Genomic DNA, 19,162 nt, shown 5'->3' with positions numbered 1-19,162 from the left:
TTTTGGAGAGACATGATTTTCGCCATGTTGCCCAGGCAAGCCTCAAACTCTTGGGCTCAAGCGATCCACCCATCCCAGCCTTCCAACATGCTGGGATTATAGGTGAGAGCCACCTCACCTGGTCTAAGAGTTCTTTATATATTCTGATACTAGAAGCCATGCTGTATGGTGTTTTCATGCTCTTGACAATGTCTCTGTATGCATAGCATTTTTTTGCTCCAGTCCAATTTATGTGGGTTTTTTTTTAGCGTGTGCATATGGTGTCTTATCTAAGAATACATTCCAAATAAAAAGTCTTGAAGATTAACTTTTATGTTTTATTCTAAGGGTTGTATAGCTTAAGCTCTTATATTTAGGTCATTGATCATGTTGAGTTAATTTTTAAGTATAGTGTGAAGTGCGGATCTAACTTCATTATGTTGCATATGTATATATATTTGCCCAGCATTATTTGCTGAAGAGACTATGCTTTCTCCATTAAGCAATCTTGGATCCTTCTTGAAAATCAAGTGACTTTAGATGTATGGGTTTCTTTATGGACTCTCAATTCCATTCCATTACCATAGCTTGGTAGTAAGTTTCAAAATGGGGAAGTGGGAGCCATCCATCATGTTCCTTTAAAAAAAATTTTTTGTCTATTTGCTTCCATTGCAATTACATATGAATTTATGAATTGATTTCTGCAAAAAAAAAAAAAGGCTGTTTGGATTTTGATAGTGATTGCAGTAAAACTGTAGATTGGTTTGGGTAGTATTGTCATCATAAAAACATCAAGTCTTCCAATCCATGAATGCCTAGACAATAAGTGAATTCAGCATGATCATAGGATACATGATCAGCATAACAAAATTAATTTATATATATTATACTAGCAATGAACACATGGAAATCAAAGTTCATACCTAGAAGGAAGTTCAACAAAAGATGTACAAGGGTTGTAAGATGAAAATTACAACACACTGATGAAGAAAATCCAACAATATTAAATGAATGGAGAGACATTGTATGTTTGAGGATCGTGGGACTCAATATAGCAAAAATGTTCACTCTCCCCAAATTGATACACAGGGTTAAAATAATTACTATCAAAATTCCAGAAAGATATTTTGTAGATATAAAATTATTCTAAAATTTATATGGAAAGGGAAAGGAATTAGAATATGAGTATGGTTAGGGTTGTCTTCACAGTTGAAAATCTTTCATTTAACCAGAGACATTATTGGGGAGATACTCTGTAAAAAGCTGGTCTCGAACTCCTAGATTCAGGTGATCCTTCTGCCTCAGCCTCCCAAAGTGCTGGGATTACAGGCATGAGCCACCGTGCCTGGCCAAAAGTAAGGTTATTATACTCACTTTGGCACTGGAGAAGACCTGTCATAACCAGCAGACAATTTTCTCAGAAAACCTATGTGTAATGAATGTGGACAAGGATTCAGTGATGGCTCTAGACTTGAAATTCATCACTAACTAGATTTAGGAGACAGCCCCAATATCTTTAATAAAATATATTGGGCTTTAGCGATAGCTGAGTTTTTCCCATTCATGAGTTTTCATCCGTAAGCCCATCACCTTGTCAGGGTTGGAAACTTCAGAAATGTGATGCACCTTCAGATGGATTAAAGTCTTCACGTTTATTAAGGGGTCCATGACAATGCTACATCTTTTACAGGTAATGAGTATGGTTAGGGTTGTCTTCACATTTGAAATCCTTTCATTTAACCAGAGACATTACAGGGGAGACACTCTATAAAAAGTATGTGCTTTAAATATTCCTGCTTATATTATGTTCATCTTTATGCCAATATTTTTATGCTGTCCAATTCATCAGATTTTCTTTGTTGTTTAGTGATTTTCCCCCAAAAAAATACTAGCCTTCCCAAGTTTGTGGAAACAGTGTACTATTTTGTTGATAGAAGCTAAAGAAGATCAGTCAGGGGTGGTGGTCCATGCCTGTAGTTCCAGCTTCTCAGGGGGTTGAAGCAAGAGGATCACTTAGGCTCAGGAGTTCGAGGCTATAGGGTACTGTAACTGCATCTGTGAATAAGCAATCCAGCCTGGGCAACACCGAGAGACCCCATCTCAAAAACAAAACAAAACAAAATGCTGGGCGCATGGCTCAGGCCTGTAATCCCAGCACTTTGGGAGGCTGAGGAAGGAGAATCGCTTGAGCCCAGGAGTTTGAGACCAATTTGGGCAACATAGTGTGACCCCATCTCTACAACAAAAATTTAGCCAGGCGTGTTGTTGCATGCCTATAGTCCCAGCTTTTGAGGGGCTGAGACAGAAGGATTTCTTGAGCCTGGGAGGTCAAGGCTGCAGGGAGCCGTGATCATTCCACTGCATGCCAGTCTGGGTGACACAGCAAGACTGTCTCAAAAGAAAAAAAAAAAAAAAAGCCAATTCTTGCCTAATAATGGTCAGAGTTTATAGTGGTACAACCAGTTTGAAATACTTTTCGGAAGCATCTACTAAAATTAACATATTCATACCTTATAACTCTTTGCTGTCACATATATGACATTATTAAGGTTTCTCTACAGAACAGACACTGAATTTGAAGATGTGAGCCCTGACTGAAGCATGTACCACAATCTCCACACTTCCACGGTTCTTTTCCAGTGTAGATCCTCTTATGCATATCAACATTCAAGTGATCCAGCAATCCCACTACTAGCTGTATATCCAAAGGAAAGGAAATCAGTGTGTTGAACTCCTATGTGCACTCCTATATTTATTATAGTACTATTTGCAATAGCTAACATATGGAACCAATCTAAGTGTTCATCAACAGAAAATGGTAAAGAAAATGTGGCATACATACATAAAGGTACACTATTTAACCATAAAAAATAATAAAATTCTGTCATTTATGGCAAGATAAAGATAAGCTTTGGAGAACATGATGTTGAGTGATGTAAATTCAGGCCCAGAAAGATAAATACCACATGTTCTCACACATATGTGGAACCTAAAAAGTTGACATCACAGAAGCAGCATAGCATTGGCTGGGCACGGTGGCTCATGCCTGTAATCCCAGCACTTTGGGAGGCCAAGGCAGGTGGACCATTTGAGGTTGGGAGTTCAAGGCTAGCCTGGCCAATGTGGTGAAACCCCAACTCTAGTAAAAATACAAAAATTTTTAGGCATGGTGGGCATGGTGGCTCATGCCTGTAATCCCAGCACTTTGGGAGGGCGAGGTGGGCGGATCACCTGAAGTCAGGAGTTCAAGTCCAGGTTGGCCAATATGGCAAAAACCCATCTCTACTAAAAATACAACAATTAGTCGGGTGTGGTGGCGGTCGCCTATAGTCCCAGCTACTCGGTAGGCTGAGGCAGGGAGAATCGTTTGAACCCAGGAGGCAGAGGTTGCAGTGAGCCGAGATCAGGCCATTGCACTCCAGACTGGGTGACAGGGATACTCCGTCTCAAAAAAAAAAAAAAAGTACAAAAATTAGCCGGGTGTGGTGGCGCATGCCTGTAATCCCTGCTACTCAGGAGGTTTAGGCAGGAGAATCGCTTGAACCCAGGAGGTGGAGGCTGCAGTGAGTCAGGATCGTGCGACTACACTCAAGCCTGGAAGACTCTGTTCTCAAAAAAAAAAAAAAAAAAAAAAAAAAAAAAAAAAAAAAGCAGAAGCAGCGTGGCATAGCAATTACTAGAAGAGAAAAGTAGGAGGGAGGGTGGATGATGAAATATTGGTTAACAGATACGAAAGTACAATAAGATGAAAGGAACAAGTTCTAGTGTTCCACAGCACTAAAGGTGACTATAATTAATAATAACTTATTTTCAAATAACTAGAACAGCAGTTTTTGAAGGTTCAAAACACAAAGAAATGATAAACGATCAACACAAATAAATGATAAAGGTGATGGATATGCTAATAACACTGATTTGATCATTATACATTGTATATATATATTGAAATATGCTGTAACCCATAAATATGGACAATAATTATGTATCATTTAAAAATAATGATAAAATCATATCTAGATTCAAGCGCCTCTTGTAGCGCTTCCCACAGTCCTCACATTTGGATGTTTTTTCTCCACTGTGGTCTCTTTGTTGGTCTTGAAGGCATGAACTGTACTCACTGCTCTTCCCACAATCCTCACATTGGAATAGTTTTTCTCTGCTGTGGAGTCTTAGATGGGTTAGATGAGTTGAGGCCCATCTGAATCCCTTTCCACACTCCTCACATTTGTAAGGCTTTTCTCCAGTGTGAATTCTTTGATGGAAACGAAGTTTTGAATTCTCAGTAAACCTCTTCCCACACTCTTCACATTTGAATGGTTTTTCTCCAGTATGGAGTCTCTTATGTCTCAAAATACCTGAGGCCCACCTGAAGCTCTTTCCACATTCCTTACAATTATAAGGTCTCTCTCCCGTGTGGACCCTCTGATGCAAGTCAAGATTAAACTTACTAATGTAGCCCTTCCCACACTTCTGACATTTATACAGTTCTTCTTCTCTGTAGGCTCTCTGATGTGAATGGCCCTGTGAATTCATATAAAATCTCTTCCCACATCCGTCGCACTTGAATGTTGTTTCTCCATTGTGGACCCGCTGATGTCTTGAAAGACAGGAGGACCACCTGAAGCCCTTCCCACATACGTTACAATTATATGGTTTGTCTCCTGTATGGTCCATCTGATGCTTACAAAGATCTTGCCTACAAGTGAAGCTCCTTCCACATTCTTCACATTTGTATAGTTTCTCTCCTGTGTGGTCCATGCAATGACTATTAAGTGCTGGTCTCTGACCAAAGCTATAACTACAGGTATCACATCTAAATGATTTCTCTCGCATGTGGACCATGGAATGCCTATTAAGATTTGATCTACTATGGAAGCTCTTACCACATATGTAACATTTGAATGGCTTCTCCCCAGTATGGATTCTTTGATGTTCCCGAAGCTGGGAATTGTGAATGAAGGCCTTCCCACATTCCTCACAAATATGAGGTTTCACTCCTGTGTGTAATTTGCAATGAACATACATTCCTGATCTACGGCTGAAACTTTTCCCACACTGCTCACATTTGAATGGTTTCTCTCCAGTGTGGATTCTCTGATGAGTTTGCAGTTGTGAGTTCTGACTAAATTCCTTACTACACACGTCACACTTATAGAGTTTCTCTCCCATGTGAACTTTCTGATGAATACAAAGAGCTGAGCTATAACAGAATCTCTTCCTGTACTCATTACATGTATGGGATATCTTTCCTGAGTGTAACTGTTGATGAAGATCAAGGATGGAGACATCACTGAAGAATTTTTTACACTTCCCATCCTCAGAAGGTGTCTCTCCTATGTGAATTATAGATAGTCCTGCGTCAACCTGGGAGGGGACATCACCTTGTGTGGAGAACTGAGAGCTACTTATGGAGTCTTGAGGTCTAGTTAACTCACTTGCAGTTTGTTCCCAGATTTGCTGGCAAGACCACTCTTCATGTGGTCCTGTTGCTGGAACAGACTCCAACTCAGTTTGGATCTTGCCTCCTATAAGGACACAGAATTAAGAGATGTGGGTAAGTGAAACCTTTGTTCAGTGTTTTCAGGATTTCACTTAGGACATGGCCTGAAACTTTACTGAATACGAGGAAGGTACAGTTTGTGTCTTCCAAGTGCACCACGGTCTCTTGTTGTCACGAAACCAATTTTGAACCACATAATGTCTCATACGTGGTAGAAATGAAAGACTTAATTTAAAATATTAATATAATACAGTTAACGTGTTACTATTTCTACCAATTTCCTAGTTAGTCTAAAATCTTGCATGGTATATTATATAACTACTAAATTATATATATGATGAATCAGAAGGAACGTTAAGGGTAGGAAGACGTCAAGATGCCTGACTAAAGACACCCAGAGCTTGCCTCCTCCACAAAGAGCCAAAATAATGAGTAGTGCTCACTTCAGCAGCACATATGGTAAAACTGGAATGATCAGCCCCTGTGCAAGGCCGATATGCAAATTCATGAAGTATTCTGTATATTTTATTAATAAAAAATTTAAAAAGCAAATAGATAACCATACATCAAATAGCATCTAAGAGGGATCACTGGAATTGAGCAGAGAAGTGACAGGAAACACCCGAAGCACAAAAGAAGAGCGAAGGGAGGTAGCCCTTCTGGCCGTGATCACCTGAAAGCCCGGAAAGGCTCCTCAGTGCTGGGAAAGGGTAAATAAGAGAGTCCTAGTGGTTTACATTTCTGCTGTGGACTCCAGCAATCAACCATGAGAGAGGCCCTTGACCCCTGTGGGCCCTGAGACTAGCATAGGGGGCTGCCTGGAGTCCATGCGATGGCACTCAGAGAGGGTGCTCACGATGGGACCCTCACACTTCCCGAGACTCAAGCAGCTATGGCACAGCACTATTTTGAGAGCCTCACCCCCACCAGACAGCATCTTGCCCTGGTGCCCAACAGCCTTTGCATCTCCAAATCCCTGGAGCCCCATCGACATGCCCCCACATCCACCTGGAGGGTTGCAATAGTGCAGTGACTGTTAGACCCAGCAGTATGGCAGAGTCCCCAGCAATCTAGGCCACATAGTGTCCCATATTCTGGGGAGTGGGCCATGCAGCACACCAGGGAGGCTGCCCCAAGTACAGTACAAAGGGACCCAAAGTGTGTGCACTCACCAGAGCTTGAAAGCTGCCAGTCTGGGGCTGCTGCCTCTAACGGCAATGCTACCTCACCCCCAGCAGCAGGGCCACTGTACACTTACATGTGTTCTCATTCTGAGGAAAGGTTCTCTGCACACTCTGCCACTGCCACCCAAGCACACCTCCTAAAGGCATGGGGAGTCCCTTGCACTGCCCACCACAACCTGTGCCCATGCACAGGACAAGCCCACTTCACTTGGTACTGCCCATCTCAGTGCCAGAGCATGACACAGAGGGACCTGGGGATTGCTCTACCCTGTGTTGCCTCAGGCACATGTGTGCACAAACAGGAGACCTGACAAAGACCCAGCTTGTGTGCTGCCAGTGCTGGAGCATTCCATCTGGGGACCTAGGGATCATGCCGCCTCTTCCACCACAGCCTACATCTGCCTGCACCACTGAAAGGCCTGAGGACAGGCTCACCTGGCCTGGAGTCATTCCTCCACTACCTAAGCATACCACTTGGGGCTGTTGAGATCACCCTGCCATGTTGGTTGCCCCAGGTGTGAGCATGTACCATGGAGGGAGCTTTACAACAGACCCAGAACCTTGCCACAGGTGCCCAAGCATGCTGTCCAGAGGCCTAAGGATTTCCCTGCCCTGATCACCACCACTGGCATCTGTGTACTCCTCCTAGTGACCTGAGGACAGGTCCTACAAGCCTGCTGCCACCATCACCGCTAACACTCACCTGCACACACCATGTGGGGGCCTCAGGACTGGCCCACCCAGCCTATCACCACTACCTCTAACACCAGTACACATAGCCTTGAAACCTGAGGGTTATCCCGCCACCACTATCGGGTACTGTGCTCAGTACCTGGGTGACAGGATCATTTGCAATGCAAACCTCAGCATCACACAATATACCCAGGTAACAAACCTGCACATGTACCCCCCGAATCTTAAAATAAAAATTGAACAGCTAAAAGTCCTCCTCTAAAGACATTCTATTCCAGTGGGTAGAGATGACAGCTAAATAGAAATATATAAGACATAGTATAACACAACACCAGAAGGGTAAAGATAGGATGGTATTCTATTCTATTTATATATACATATAATTTCTTTATTTATTTTTTGAGACAGAGTCTCACTCTGTCACCCAGGCTAGAGTGTAGTGGCACAATCCCAGCTCACTACAACCTCTGCCTCCGGGGTTCAAGTGATTCTTGTGCCTCAGCCACCCGAGTAGCTGGGATTACAGGACTGTGCTAACACACCCAGCTAATTTTTGTATTTTTAGTAGAGTCAGGGTTTTGCCATGCTGGCCAGGCTGGTCTCAAACTCCTGGCCTCATGCTATCTGCCTGCCTCAGCCTCCCAAAGTGCTGGGATTACGGGCGTGAGCCACCACGCCCGGCTGGTATTTTAAATAGAGTGGTCAGAGAAGGCCTTTCTCATGATATTAAAACTGAACAGAGACCAAAATAAAGGAAGGGTCAGAAGGTTTTGAGGTGAAAGAGTATTCCAATCAGAAAGAAGAGCATGTATAAACTCTAAGACAGAAGATTCTGTAGTAGACAGAACAATGGTCCTTGAAAGATGTCCACATCTAATTCCCAGGACCTAGGAACCTGGTATGTTATACAGCAAGAGATATTAAGGCTGCAGATGCAATTAAGGTCACTAGTCAGCTAAAGAGAGAGTAGGAAGGTCATTCTAGATTATACAGGAGTGACCAATCCAATCGCAAGGGACCCAAAAGGTGGAAAACAGAGGCTTAAGAAGGGTGGCAGCATGACTATGGAAGAATGGTTAGAGATGCAATGTAGCTGCTTTTGAAGATGGAGGAAGGGAGACAAGAGCCAAGGAGTGTGGACAGTGCCTAGGGATTTGTAAACTAAAGTGAAGGCTTCTCCACAAGAACATCTAGACAGGAACAAAGCCCTAGGGACACCCTGATTTTTGTCCAGTGAGATGTGTCAGACTTCAGGTCTGACGAACAGAAAGATAATTGTTTGTTGTTTAATCTGCTAAGTGTATGGTCACTGGGTGACAGCAACAGGCAATACAGTGTCCTTGGCAGGATGGAGAAACAGCAGGGAGTACAACACGGCTGGAAAATGGAGATGTAGTCAGAGAGGCAGTGGGGGATGAAGAGCAGATCAAGGGTCTCTAAAAGGCACTTAAAGCAGTTGTAACATTAATACAAATAAGAAGCCATAAAGGCTTTTAAGCTGAGGAATGGCAATCTGACTTACATTCCCTAAGGATCACTTTGGCTGCTATGAGGAAAACAGATGTCAGGGTGGGAAGAGGGGTTGGGGGAGCAGGACAACAAGCAGGAAGGAGGTAAGAATGCAGGAAACAGGTTTGGCCATTTACACCAGGGCAATGGAGTTGGGCAATGGACAGTAGTAAAACAGATGGAAGGGTCGCATACAAGGATGCATGGTTGCTTGGTTCTTACCTGAATTCCCTTCTGTTTGGGTTGCTGTCTCCATGATCCAAAACTTTTCTTCTCTTCGGAAGTGAAAAGTATCTCGGTGGGAAGGTTGATGCCCTATGAACAAAGTCACATGCTTAATCCCAATACAGCTTAGGTGAAATTTAGGTTCTCACTGCACACTCGAACTTGAACGCTGATATGGTTTGGCGGTGTCCCCAAATCTCATCTTGAATGGTAGTTCCCATAATCCCCACATGTCCTAAGAGGGACCTGGTGGGAGGTAATTAAATCATGGGGGCAGTTTCCTCCAGGCTGTTCTCGTGATAGTGGATGAGTCCTCATGAGATCTGATGGTTTTATTTTATTTTTATTTTCTTTGAGACGGAGTCTCGCTCTATCACCCAGGCTGGAGTGCAGGCTGGAGTGCAGCGGCGGGATCTCGGCTCACTGTAAGCTCGGCTCACTGCAAGCTCCACCTCCCGGGTTCACGCCATTTTCCTGCCTCAGCCTCCCGAGTGGCTGGGACTACAGACGCCCGCCACCACGCCGGGCTAATTTTTTGTATTTTTAGTAGAGACGGGGTTTCACCGTGTTAGCAGGGATGGTCTCGATCTCCCGACCTCGGGATCCGCCCGCCTTGGCCTCCCAAAGCGCTGGGATTACAGGCGTGAGCCACTGCACCCGGCCCTATCTGATGGTTTTGTTTGTTTGTTTGTTTGTTTGTTTTTGAGACGGAGTCTCGCTCTGTCGCCCAGGCTGGAGTGCAGTGGCGCAATCTCTGCTCACTGCAAGCTCAGCCTCCCGGGTTCACGCCATTCTCCTGCCTCAGCCTCTCCGAGTAGCTGGGACTACAGGCGCCCACCACCACACCCAGCTAATTTTTTGTATTTTTAGTAGAGGCGGGGTTTCACCGTGGTCTCGATCTCCTGACCTCGTGATCCGCCCGCCTCGGCCTCCCAAAGTGCTGGGATTACAAGCGTGAGCCACCGCGCCTGGCCTATCTGATGGTTTTATAAGGGGCCTTTCCCCCTTTGCTCGGCACTTCTTCCTGCTGCACTGTGAAAAAGGTGCCTTTCTTCCCATTGGCTTTCCACCGTGACTGTAAGTTTCCTGAGGCCTTCCTAGCCATGCAGAACTGTGAGTAAATGAAACGTCTTTTCTTTATAAATTACCCAGTCTTGGGTATTCCTTCATAGCAGCATAAGAACAAACTAACACAAACACCCTAGGATACAAAGCCATTCCTGGGGCCTGATGTTCCATTACAGAGGGTGCCGGTGCTCACCCACTGATAGCAGGTTTCTGAAGTTCTCCAGCATGACATCTCGGTACAGCTTCCTCTGGGAAAGGTCTAGCAGCCCCAGCTCCTCCTTGGTGAAGACCACAGCCACATCCTTGAAGGTCACTGCCTCCTACAACATCAAATGTATGCAATCTCAATCTCATGACCAGTGATTCCTGGGAGAAGGGTGGCAATGAGCAGGTGAAGGGGATGGGTGAGAAATCGCTGTGGATCTTGAGAGATGTAGGTCAACTTACAGACTTCCCCATTCAGTCTGTATCCTCGCAATGACACACACTGATTTTCCAGAGCTCCACCAGAAGTGCAATGACGGAAAAAGTCCTATAGGTTTACTTTGTGCACTTATTAAGTCTCCTTGTGAGTAACCCTCTAGGACTCTAAATGCAGCATCCTGGGCTGCACATACGTGAATCTTGCCAGTTGCTCCAGCAACATTTAGCAATTCAGTCCCAACTTTGTTTGATAATGCCCAGGGTTCTCGTACTTGAACCCTGGATGGAATCTTTCTTTCTTTCTTTCTGTCTGTCTTTCTTTCTTTTCTCTTTTTTTTTTTTTTTTTTTGAGACAGAGTCTCACTCTGTCTCCCAGGCTGGAGTGCAGTGGCGCCATTTCAGCTCACTGCAACCTCCGCCTCCTGGATTCAAGCAATTCTCCTGCCTCAGCCTCCTGAATAGCTGGGATTACAGGCACCTGCCACAATACCCGGCTAATTTTTGTATTTTTAGTAGAGACAAGGTTTCACCATGTTGGCCAGGCTGGTCACGAACTCCCAACCTCAGGCGATTTGCCCGCCTTGGCCTCCCAAAGTGCTGGGATTACAGGCATGAGCCACCACACCCAGCCCATTTTTTTTTTTAATATCTGCCAAACTAACAAGTTTACAGTGACCTGTGTGGGACAGCTATGGAGTGGGTCCTCTGTATTCAAGACACAAACTACATATATTAATTGCAGCACTGAATGTCATAATCTGGAGCCAGTGTGCCTATGATCACACTGAGTGTGTGTGCTCACTCACAAGTCTCAATCCCAAGGCTCTGTGCTTTTGCCTTCCCATCTACGTGACCTTGGATAAGTTTGCCTACATGCATTCGTTTCCTTTCTGTATAAAGACTGTCACATCAGTTTTTTCCAGGAATAAACAAGAGAACATAAATGGGGAAAGTCTGTGGCACAGACTAGGTATTTAATTAACATTAGTTAATTTTATTACCTTTTTTCTTTTTTTTGAGACAGAGTTTCGCTCCTGTTGCACAGGCTGGAGTGCAATGGTGCAAACAGCTCACGGCAACCTCTGCCTCCCCGGTTCAAGCAATGCTCCTGCCCCAGCCTGCTGAGTAGCTGGGATTACAGGCATGCTCCACCATGCCCAGCTAGTTTTGTATTTTTAGTAGAGATGGGGTTTCTCTTTTTTTGTTGTTGTTTTTTGTTTTATTTTTGAGACGGAGTCTTGCTCTGTCCCCAGGCTGGAGTGCAGTGGCATGATCTGGGCTCACTACCAGCTCCGCCTCCCGGGTTCACACCATTCTCCTGCCTCAGCCTCCCGAGTAGCTGGGACTACAGGTGCCCACCACCATGCCTAATTTTTTGTATTTTTAGTAGAGACGGGGTTTCACCGTGTTAGCCAGGATGGTCTCGATCTCCTGACCTCGTGATCCGCCCACCTCAGCCTCCCAAAGTGCTGGGATTACAGGCATGAGCCACAGTGCCCAGCTGAGATGGGGTTTCTCCATGTTGTCAGTCTGATCTCGAACTCCCGACCTCAGGTGATCTGCCCACCTCGGCCCCAAAATGTGCTGGGAATATAGGCATGCGCCACCACACCCGGCTGGTAATGTCCTTTATTCGTATTTCTTTGGATTTTTTTTTATAACTTTCATTATAGTTATCTATTTCATTTCATGTCTGCAAACTATTACAGGGAACTGATGATCTATCTTTATTGTAAATAATAAATATTTAATTTTATGTAGTTTTCATTAATACCAATCCTGCAAAGAAAATCGTGTTATGTGGACCTTACTCTCCCGACTGATCACTGAAAATAATTTTGGCCAGGGATGGCAGCTCATGCCTGTAATCCCAGCACTTTTGGAGGCCGAGACAAGCAAATCATTTGAGCTCTGGAGTTCGAGACCAGCCTTGGCAACATAGCAAAACTCTGTCTCTACAAAATATACAAAAATTAGCCGGGCATGGTGGCATGTGACTATAATCCCAGACACTTGGGAGGCTGAGACAGAAGAATCATATGAACCCAGGAGGCGGAGGTTGCAGTGAGCCAAGATTGCGCCACTGCACTCCAGCCTGGGCAACAGAGCAAGACTCTGTTTCAAAAAAGAAATAAAATAAAATAATTAATTTAATTTAATTTAATAATTTCACACCAGGTGCTGTGATTCACACCTGTAATCCCAGTGCTTTAAGAGGCTAAGGTGGGGGCATTGCTTGAATTCAAGGGTTCAAGACTAGCCTAGGCAACACAGGAAGACACAATCTTTATAAATTTTAAAAACTAGCCAGGCATGGTGGTTCGTGCCTGTAGGCCCAGCTACTTGGGAGGCTGGGGCAGGAAGATCTGGACCCCAGGGGTTCAAGGCTGCAGTGGGCTACACTTACATCACTGTACTCTATCCTGGGCAACAGAGCAAAACTCTGTCTCTAAAGAATAAGAATAAACTAAAATAAAATAATTTCAAATGAAAATTAAAGTGTCAAAAAATAAGAATGTTGAAAATTGTGATCATATATGTCAGATCTCAATTTTTTATCAAACTCCAAAATCTTTCAAGGGGATACATTACCCTGGTTTTTCTTAAAATAGCCAAGGGCAGATTATCAAATTTCCTGTGATTTTGATAATCTCATTAGAGAGAATTCACCTTATTAATCCCATGTATTCGACTATAAATAATACTATCACCTTTTCAAATATGTTTTGGCCATTTCTATTTCTAAACTAAAATTTACCAATTAACATATTAATGCCCTTTATTCATATTCCTTTGAATTTTTTTTCTCCATTCTGTACATAAGATTCTTATTTTGGAGTGTGTCTTTTTTAGATATCAAAGTGGTAAATATTTTCACCTTAGACTCTTATATTTCCTGGTAACACTCTGTAAGCCATCTTTGCCATTAGGAATTTAAAGATTTTCTATAATGAGTATAGCAATCACTGTCCTTTGGTTCCTGGAATACTAGATGCACCTGAGGAGGTGGCACAACAGGAAGAGAAGAGGTCCCCCAAGGAGGGGTCAGGGGTGAGCTATGTCACCAGTGGTTGTCATCACTCAAGAGGACACTCCAGACACCCATACCAGAAGGCACAGGTCCTTCAATGGAGAATCCTCTTTCTTCTTCTCTCTCTCTTTCAATTTAGCAAAATAGCTAACATGCCGACCCTGGGTTTCCTCTCTGAACCTCAGCAGGTTTCTCATATTTCACATATTTAAGAGGAAGATGAGGCTGAGAATTGCATCATTCAGCTGTTCTGAGGAACAAACAAAGGAACAGAACACAGTGACTAGAGAATCTTCTGATATCATGCACATTTGAAACTAAAGTTACCTATCAATTTGGTCAAACTCCTTAATACATAAAGGAATAAGAAAAGACCAGTAAATAAAATATACACAATGCATGACTTAAGCATGGGGAAAACAAAAGCTAGCTCTTCCTATGTGAAAATCTCCAGAAATTCTTGTGTGAAGCCACAGTTACAGCCTGCTGTGCTGTGCCACATATGGATATTTTATCAACAAAACAGCCAACATGGCACATGTCAAAAGTACCCTTTCAAAATTGAGCTCCTAGTGCCTGTGAGTATAAAGTAGTTGAAACATCGGTGGGTGCGGTGGCTCACACCTGTAATCCTAGCACTTTGGGAGGCTGAGGCAGGCAGATCACTTGAGGGCAGGAGTTCGAGATCAGCCTGGCCAACATGGTGAAACCCCGTCTCTACTAAAAATACAAATATTAGCCAAGTGCGATGGTGGGCGCCTGTAATCCTAGCTACTCGAGAGGCTGAGGCAGGAGAATCGCTTGAACTCGGGAGGCAGAGGTTGCAGTGAGCCAAGATTGTGCCACCACACTCCAGTCTGGGCGACAGAGCAAGACTCTGTCTCGAGGAAAAAAAAAAAAAGGAGCATCAATTCAATGGGAACATGATGCACCATAAATAATGAACATTACATAATATTAAACAAAAAGAACACAATTTAAATTAGATAAGTATCAATACAAATACAGTTCTAAATATACATGAGGAATAGCATGAGAAAATAAAAATGTCTAGTTAGTGAGAAAAGATGTAGTGAAACAGAAGAATTGTTCCTTCCCACTAAATTTCTACTGGTAACATAAATAATGGTAAAAGTAAACAAAATCAAATCCAAACGCAAATTCAACACAAAAGAAACAAGGAAGCACCTGGCACACAACAGGTGCACAAATAACTGTTGTTCTCCTTGGGTCTTCCCAAGACTGAGAAAAACACGTGACAATCTTAAGTAGCAAAACAGAATTTGAACAGCAAAAGAGACCAGACTTACTCACCCTGAACATGGTCATTTTTCCTCCTCCTTTGGGGAATTTGCAGAGTTCTCAGTTATGCAGTTCAAGAGAAGACAGAATTGTGCCTGGAACGTGCCATGGAAGGCAAAAAAAAGACATGAAGGGGTGGTCAGGGATGCCACCCAACAATACGAACATGTGTTGTGAATTAGCACTTGAATGTTCACAGCGGCATTATTCATAATAACCCAAAATTGCACACAACCAAAATGCCTTCCTATGGGTAAATGGACAAATTGTCGCCTATCCATACAATGAAATCTTACTTGGAAATTTAAAGAAATGAAATATTGACTCATGCTACAACATGCATGAACCCTGGAAACATTATGTTAAATGAAAGAAGCCAGTCACAAAAACCCATGGACTGTATGATCGCATTTATATGAAATGTTCAGAATGTATAGTAGAGAAAGTAGATTAGTGGTTGCTTCATATTTGAGGTGAGAATGAGGTTTAACTATAAATGGGCACAACTGGGAGATGAAAATGATCTAAACTGAATCATGATCATGGTTATTCCACTTCACAAAATTCCTAAAAATCATTGAGTTCCATGCCTGAAATGGGTGAAAGATATATGTGAAATACATCTTGATAGAATTGGAAAAATTAATTGTTAATCTACATGTCATTGAAATCAGTAAGACTGAATTCTGAGTCCATATCAATAGTTTATAGTTGAATGAAGGAATGAATAAATGGGGGAGAAATGGAAACTCATCTTTATGGTAGAATGTCCACTAATAACATATCTCCCCATAAGAAACTTTATTATAATTTTCAAAATTTAAAAAAAGTAACTTCACAGTGGACAAATCTGAAAGACTTTGTCTTGGCCAAGTGAACAAAACTGAGATCACCAGTGAAGGGACAAACCAGCATCATTTGGACACTGTTATGTTGCAATGAAAAGGACACCTCACCACTACTATGGTATCCCTACCAACAATGCATAATCTAAACCTAAACATGAAATTTATCAGATAAACCCCAAATGAATGTCTTTCTATAAAATAACTTGCCTATACTCTTCAAAAAACCATGCATATAAAAGACAAAGGCTGTGGAATCCTTCTGGATTAAAGAAAAGTATAGAAATGTGACAATAAAGACAATGCATAAAATTGGACTTTGAATGGGGTTACAGGTTAAAAGTGGGGCAAGGGATAGTTATAAGGACCAAAATAAAAAACTGAACAAATTTAAATATGGAAGCTGCAGATTAGATAACAATGTTATGTAATATGGTATCCAACACCATCTAATAAACAACACTATAACTACTATTAGTAACTTTTTAACAGCTCTATCTGATATGTAATAGATAACAATATTATTTAATATAATATTTAATTATTTTTTTGAGACAGAGTCTCGTTCTGTTATCCAGACCAGAGTGCAGGGGCGCCATCTCAGCTCACTGCAGCCTCTGCCTCCTGGGTTCAAATGATTCTCATGTGTCAGCTTCCCTAATAGCTGGGATTACAGGCACACGCCACCTCAAATTTTAAAAAAGTAACTTCACGGTGGACAAATCGGCTAATTTTTGTATTTTTAGTAGAGATGGGGTTTCTCCATGTTGGCCAGGCTGGTCTTGAACTCCTGGCCTCAAGTGATCCACCTGCCTCGGCCTCCCAAAGTGCTAAGATTACAGACATGAGCCACCACGCCTAGACAGTATAATATCTAATAGTATCTAGCATGTTATGTGAAACCCTGTAACCAGCCCTTCCTAAACACCTCTTACCAAGACACTGCACAATTATCTTGAAATGTGGGCTTCTTGGCTGCAGAAAGCTACAAGCAACTGTCCCTGGCTACAGGTATGTTCATGGTGGTATCTGGGTGATCAGCAACAACAAAGCAAACAGGAAAAATGTAAACATTTGGCAAATTTGGGTAAAGAGTATATGAGAACTTCTAACACTATTTTTGCAATTTTTCTATAGCTTTCAAATGATATGAAAATAAAATGTTAAAAACTTTTTTTGTTTTTTTTTTTGAGACCGGGAGGCAGAGGCTGCAGTTTCGCTCTTGTGGCCCAGGCTGGAGTGTAATGGCACAATCTTGGCTCAACACAACCTCCACCTCCCAGGTTCAAGCGATTCTCCTGCCTCGGCCTCCTGAGTAGCTGGGATTACAGGCATGCACGACCATGCCTGGCTAATTTTGTATTTTTAGTAGAAATGGGGTTTCTCCATGATGGTCAGGCTGGTCTCAAACTCCTGACCTCAGGTGATCCGCCCACCTCGGCCTCCCAAAGTGCTGGGATTACAGGCGTGAGCCACCGTGCCCGGCCAATATTAGGAAACATTTACAAAAAAAAAATGAGATAACAATGAGATAAATTAGCATGAGCATGATATAACATGGCAGTTCACTAGTTATTTCCCTCTTGGCAGTGTTTCCAAATTTCCATAGTTAAACACAAAGGGAAAACACATTTTTTAAGTTATAAAATTTTGTTTAAATATTTATAAATAAATATGCAAATATACCAAAAGAAAGACCAAAAAGAAATGCACCGGATGTGGTGGCTCATGCCTGTAATCCCAGCACTTTGGGAGGCCGAGGCGGGTGGATCATGAGGTCAGGAGATCGATACCATCCTGGCTAACACGGTGAAACCCCATCTCTACTAAAAATACAAAAAAATTAGCCGGGCTTGGGGGTGGGCGCCTGTAGTCCCGGCTACTCAGGAGGCTGAGGCCGGAGAATAGCATGAACCCGGGAGGCGGAGCTAGCAGTGAGCTGAGATCGTGCCACTGCACTCCAGCCTGGGCAACACAGCGAGACTCCGTCTCAAAAAAAAAAATGCACTCGAAGTTTAACAGTTACTATCTTTATATGCGGATTCCTGGGTAATTATAAACTTGTACTACTCGTATCTCTCCAATTTCTGAACGCTCCACAATGATACCATTGCATAACAAGTGAAATATTTGTAATAAATGAAATAGTTCTAATGAATGAAATAGTTGATAAAGTCCCAGAACAGTCCAAGCCCATGAGCCTTGCTCTCAAGGTCCCTTCAATCAAGTCCTAGCTTGCTTTCCCCACCAGATTCCCGCTAGTTCCTCTGCCTCAATGAGAATGTATCCAAAAGATTATCAACTAAGGCTCTGACCTCTAATGCCCAGGTTTCAACCGCAGCTCCACCTCTTACTACTTAGGTGACTATTCTCAGATAACTCCTGCTCCTTTGTATCTCACTCATCTTTAAAACGGAAAAAAGTAGTACCTCTCCACAGAGCCACGGTGTGGCGAAAATGTGATTATTTGTATAAAGCCCTTGGGATAAAGTTACCAACTGAGGCTTAATTATTATCAACACCCATGCCTGAGGACACATCTACACTCTTGGTTGGGGTGAGCATCTCTGTGAACGAAAAAAAGCCAAGGACCACTCTCGTAGAGCTTTGCCCTCAGTAGCCAAGAAGTCCCTCCCTGCAGCTCTTTTTGAGAATCAGGCTGGGGAAGGAGAAAGCTGTGAAACACCCTGACCGCGTTGCCGTCCCGCATAAAAGTTAAATGTTCCTCTCCCTTCGTGGAAGTGGAAACAACCCTCGCCTTCCTAAAAAGAGGTCAGAAGCGTCCGGGATCACCCAGCGTCCTGCAGGAATCAGAGACAAGGACGGGGGTCCCTGTAGCTGGAGCTCTGACCCCACCCGCGGACCTGACAGGCTTAGTGGGAAAATAACACTAAGAAGAGACTACCAGTCACTAAGGGAGGGACTGCTTTAAGGCTTTCATTTGTGTTACCTCTTCCAGTTTTCAAAACGATTTCATTAGGATGGTCCTAAAGTCCCCATTTTAAAGAACAGCAGTGGGAGGTACAGGGAGATTAATAACATCCCAACCCTAAACTGTGAGAAAGTAGCCTCACAGGTGGGATGGAGGGAGGAGGACTGAGCGAGCTGAGAGCCCCCAGAAACCCTCAAACCAGGCGAGACGCGTCCCGACCAAATCCCAACCCCCAGCCTCATCCCCGGGGACGCGAGGACAGCCCCAAGACCAAGAAGGCTCCGCTGACAAGAAAGAAAAGAGCGGCCGTTGTCCCTCCAAACCTCCGTTTTCCAACGAGACTCCTTCTCCCCTTAGTCAACTTCCAGGTGGTTGCGAGCCAGCATCGTAAGGGGACACGTTTAGAAGGATAGACAAGACACAGGACTGACACCAAAGTACCACCGAAAGCACTGCAGCAACCTCACCCCC

The 19,162-nt window shown here is 43.3% G+C and overlaps 1 protein-coding gene across 2 annotated transcripts; it reads right to left on the bottom strand.

Annotated features, from left to right (window-relative positions):
• Positions 1-1,612: 1,612 nt before the first annotated feature.
• On the bottom strand, positions 1,613-19,162 carry ZNF284 (zinc finger protein 284). 2 transcript variants are annotated; one of them, XM_003281223.2, is made up of 5 exons: positions 19,015-19,162; positions 14,927-15,009; positions 10,352-10,478; positions 9,088-9,180; positions 1,613-5,504 (listed from the first exon to the last, which is right to left on the bottom strand). In XM_003281223.2, the coding sequence occupies exons 2-5, from the start codon at positions 14,939-14,941 to the stop codon at positions 3,958-3,960; spliced, it is 1,782 nt and encodes a 593-aa protein (XP_003281271.1). In that variant the 5' UTR covers positions 14,942-15,009; positions 19,015-19,162; the 3' UTR covers positions 1,613-3,957. The 2 variants fall into 2 exon arrangements, with proteins under 2 accessions (XP_003281271.1, XP_030653440.1); XM_030797580.1 differs by having other exon boundaries at positions 3,482-5,504; positions 18,981-19,143.

This window comes from Nomascus leucogenys, chromosome 17, assembly GCF_006542625.1.
Source record: "Nomascus leucogenys isolate Asia chromosome 17, Asia_NLE_v1, whole genome shotgun sequence".
In the NCBI taxonomy this organism is placed as follows: Eukaryota; Metazoa; Chordata; class Mammalia; order Primates; family Hylobatidae; genus Nomascus; species Nomascus leucogenys.
Note: the sequence above shows the minus strand (reverse complement) of the source record. Positions and strands in the feature narration are given on the sequence as shown.

What these genes read in the sequence shown, in the direction of transcription:
- ZNF284 (XM_003281223.2), bottom strand. An exon ending in CAGAAACCTGCTATCAGTGG is followed by an intron (nt 9,181 to 10,351) that starts GTGAGCACCGGC and finishes CTTTGTTCATAG; the next exon opens with GGCATCAACCTTCCCACCGA. An exon ending in CCAAACAGAAGGGAATTCAG is followed by an intron (nt 5,505 to 9,087) that starts GTAAGAACCAAG and finishes GTGTCCTTATAG; the next exon opens with GAGGCAAGATCCAAACTGAG.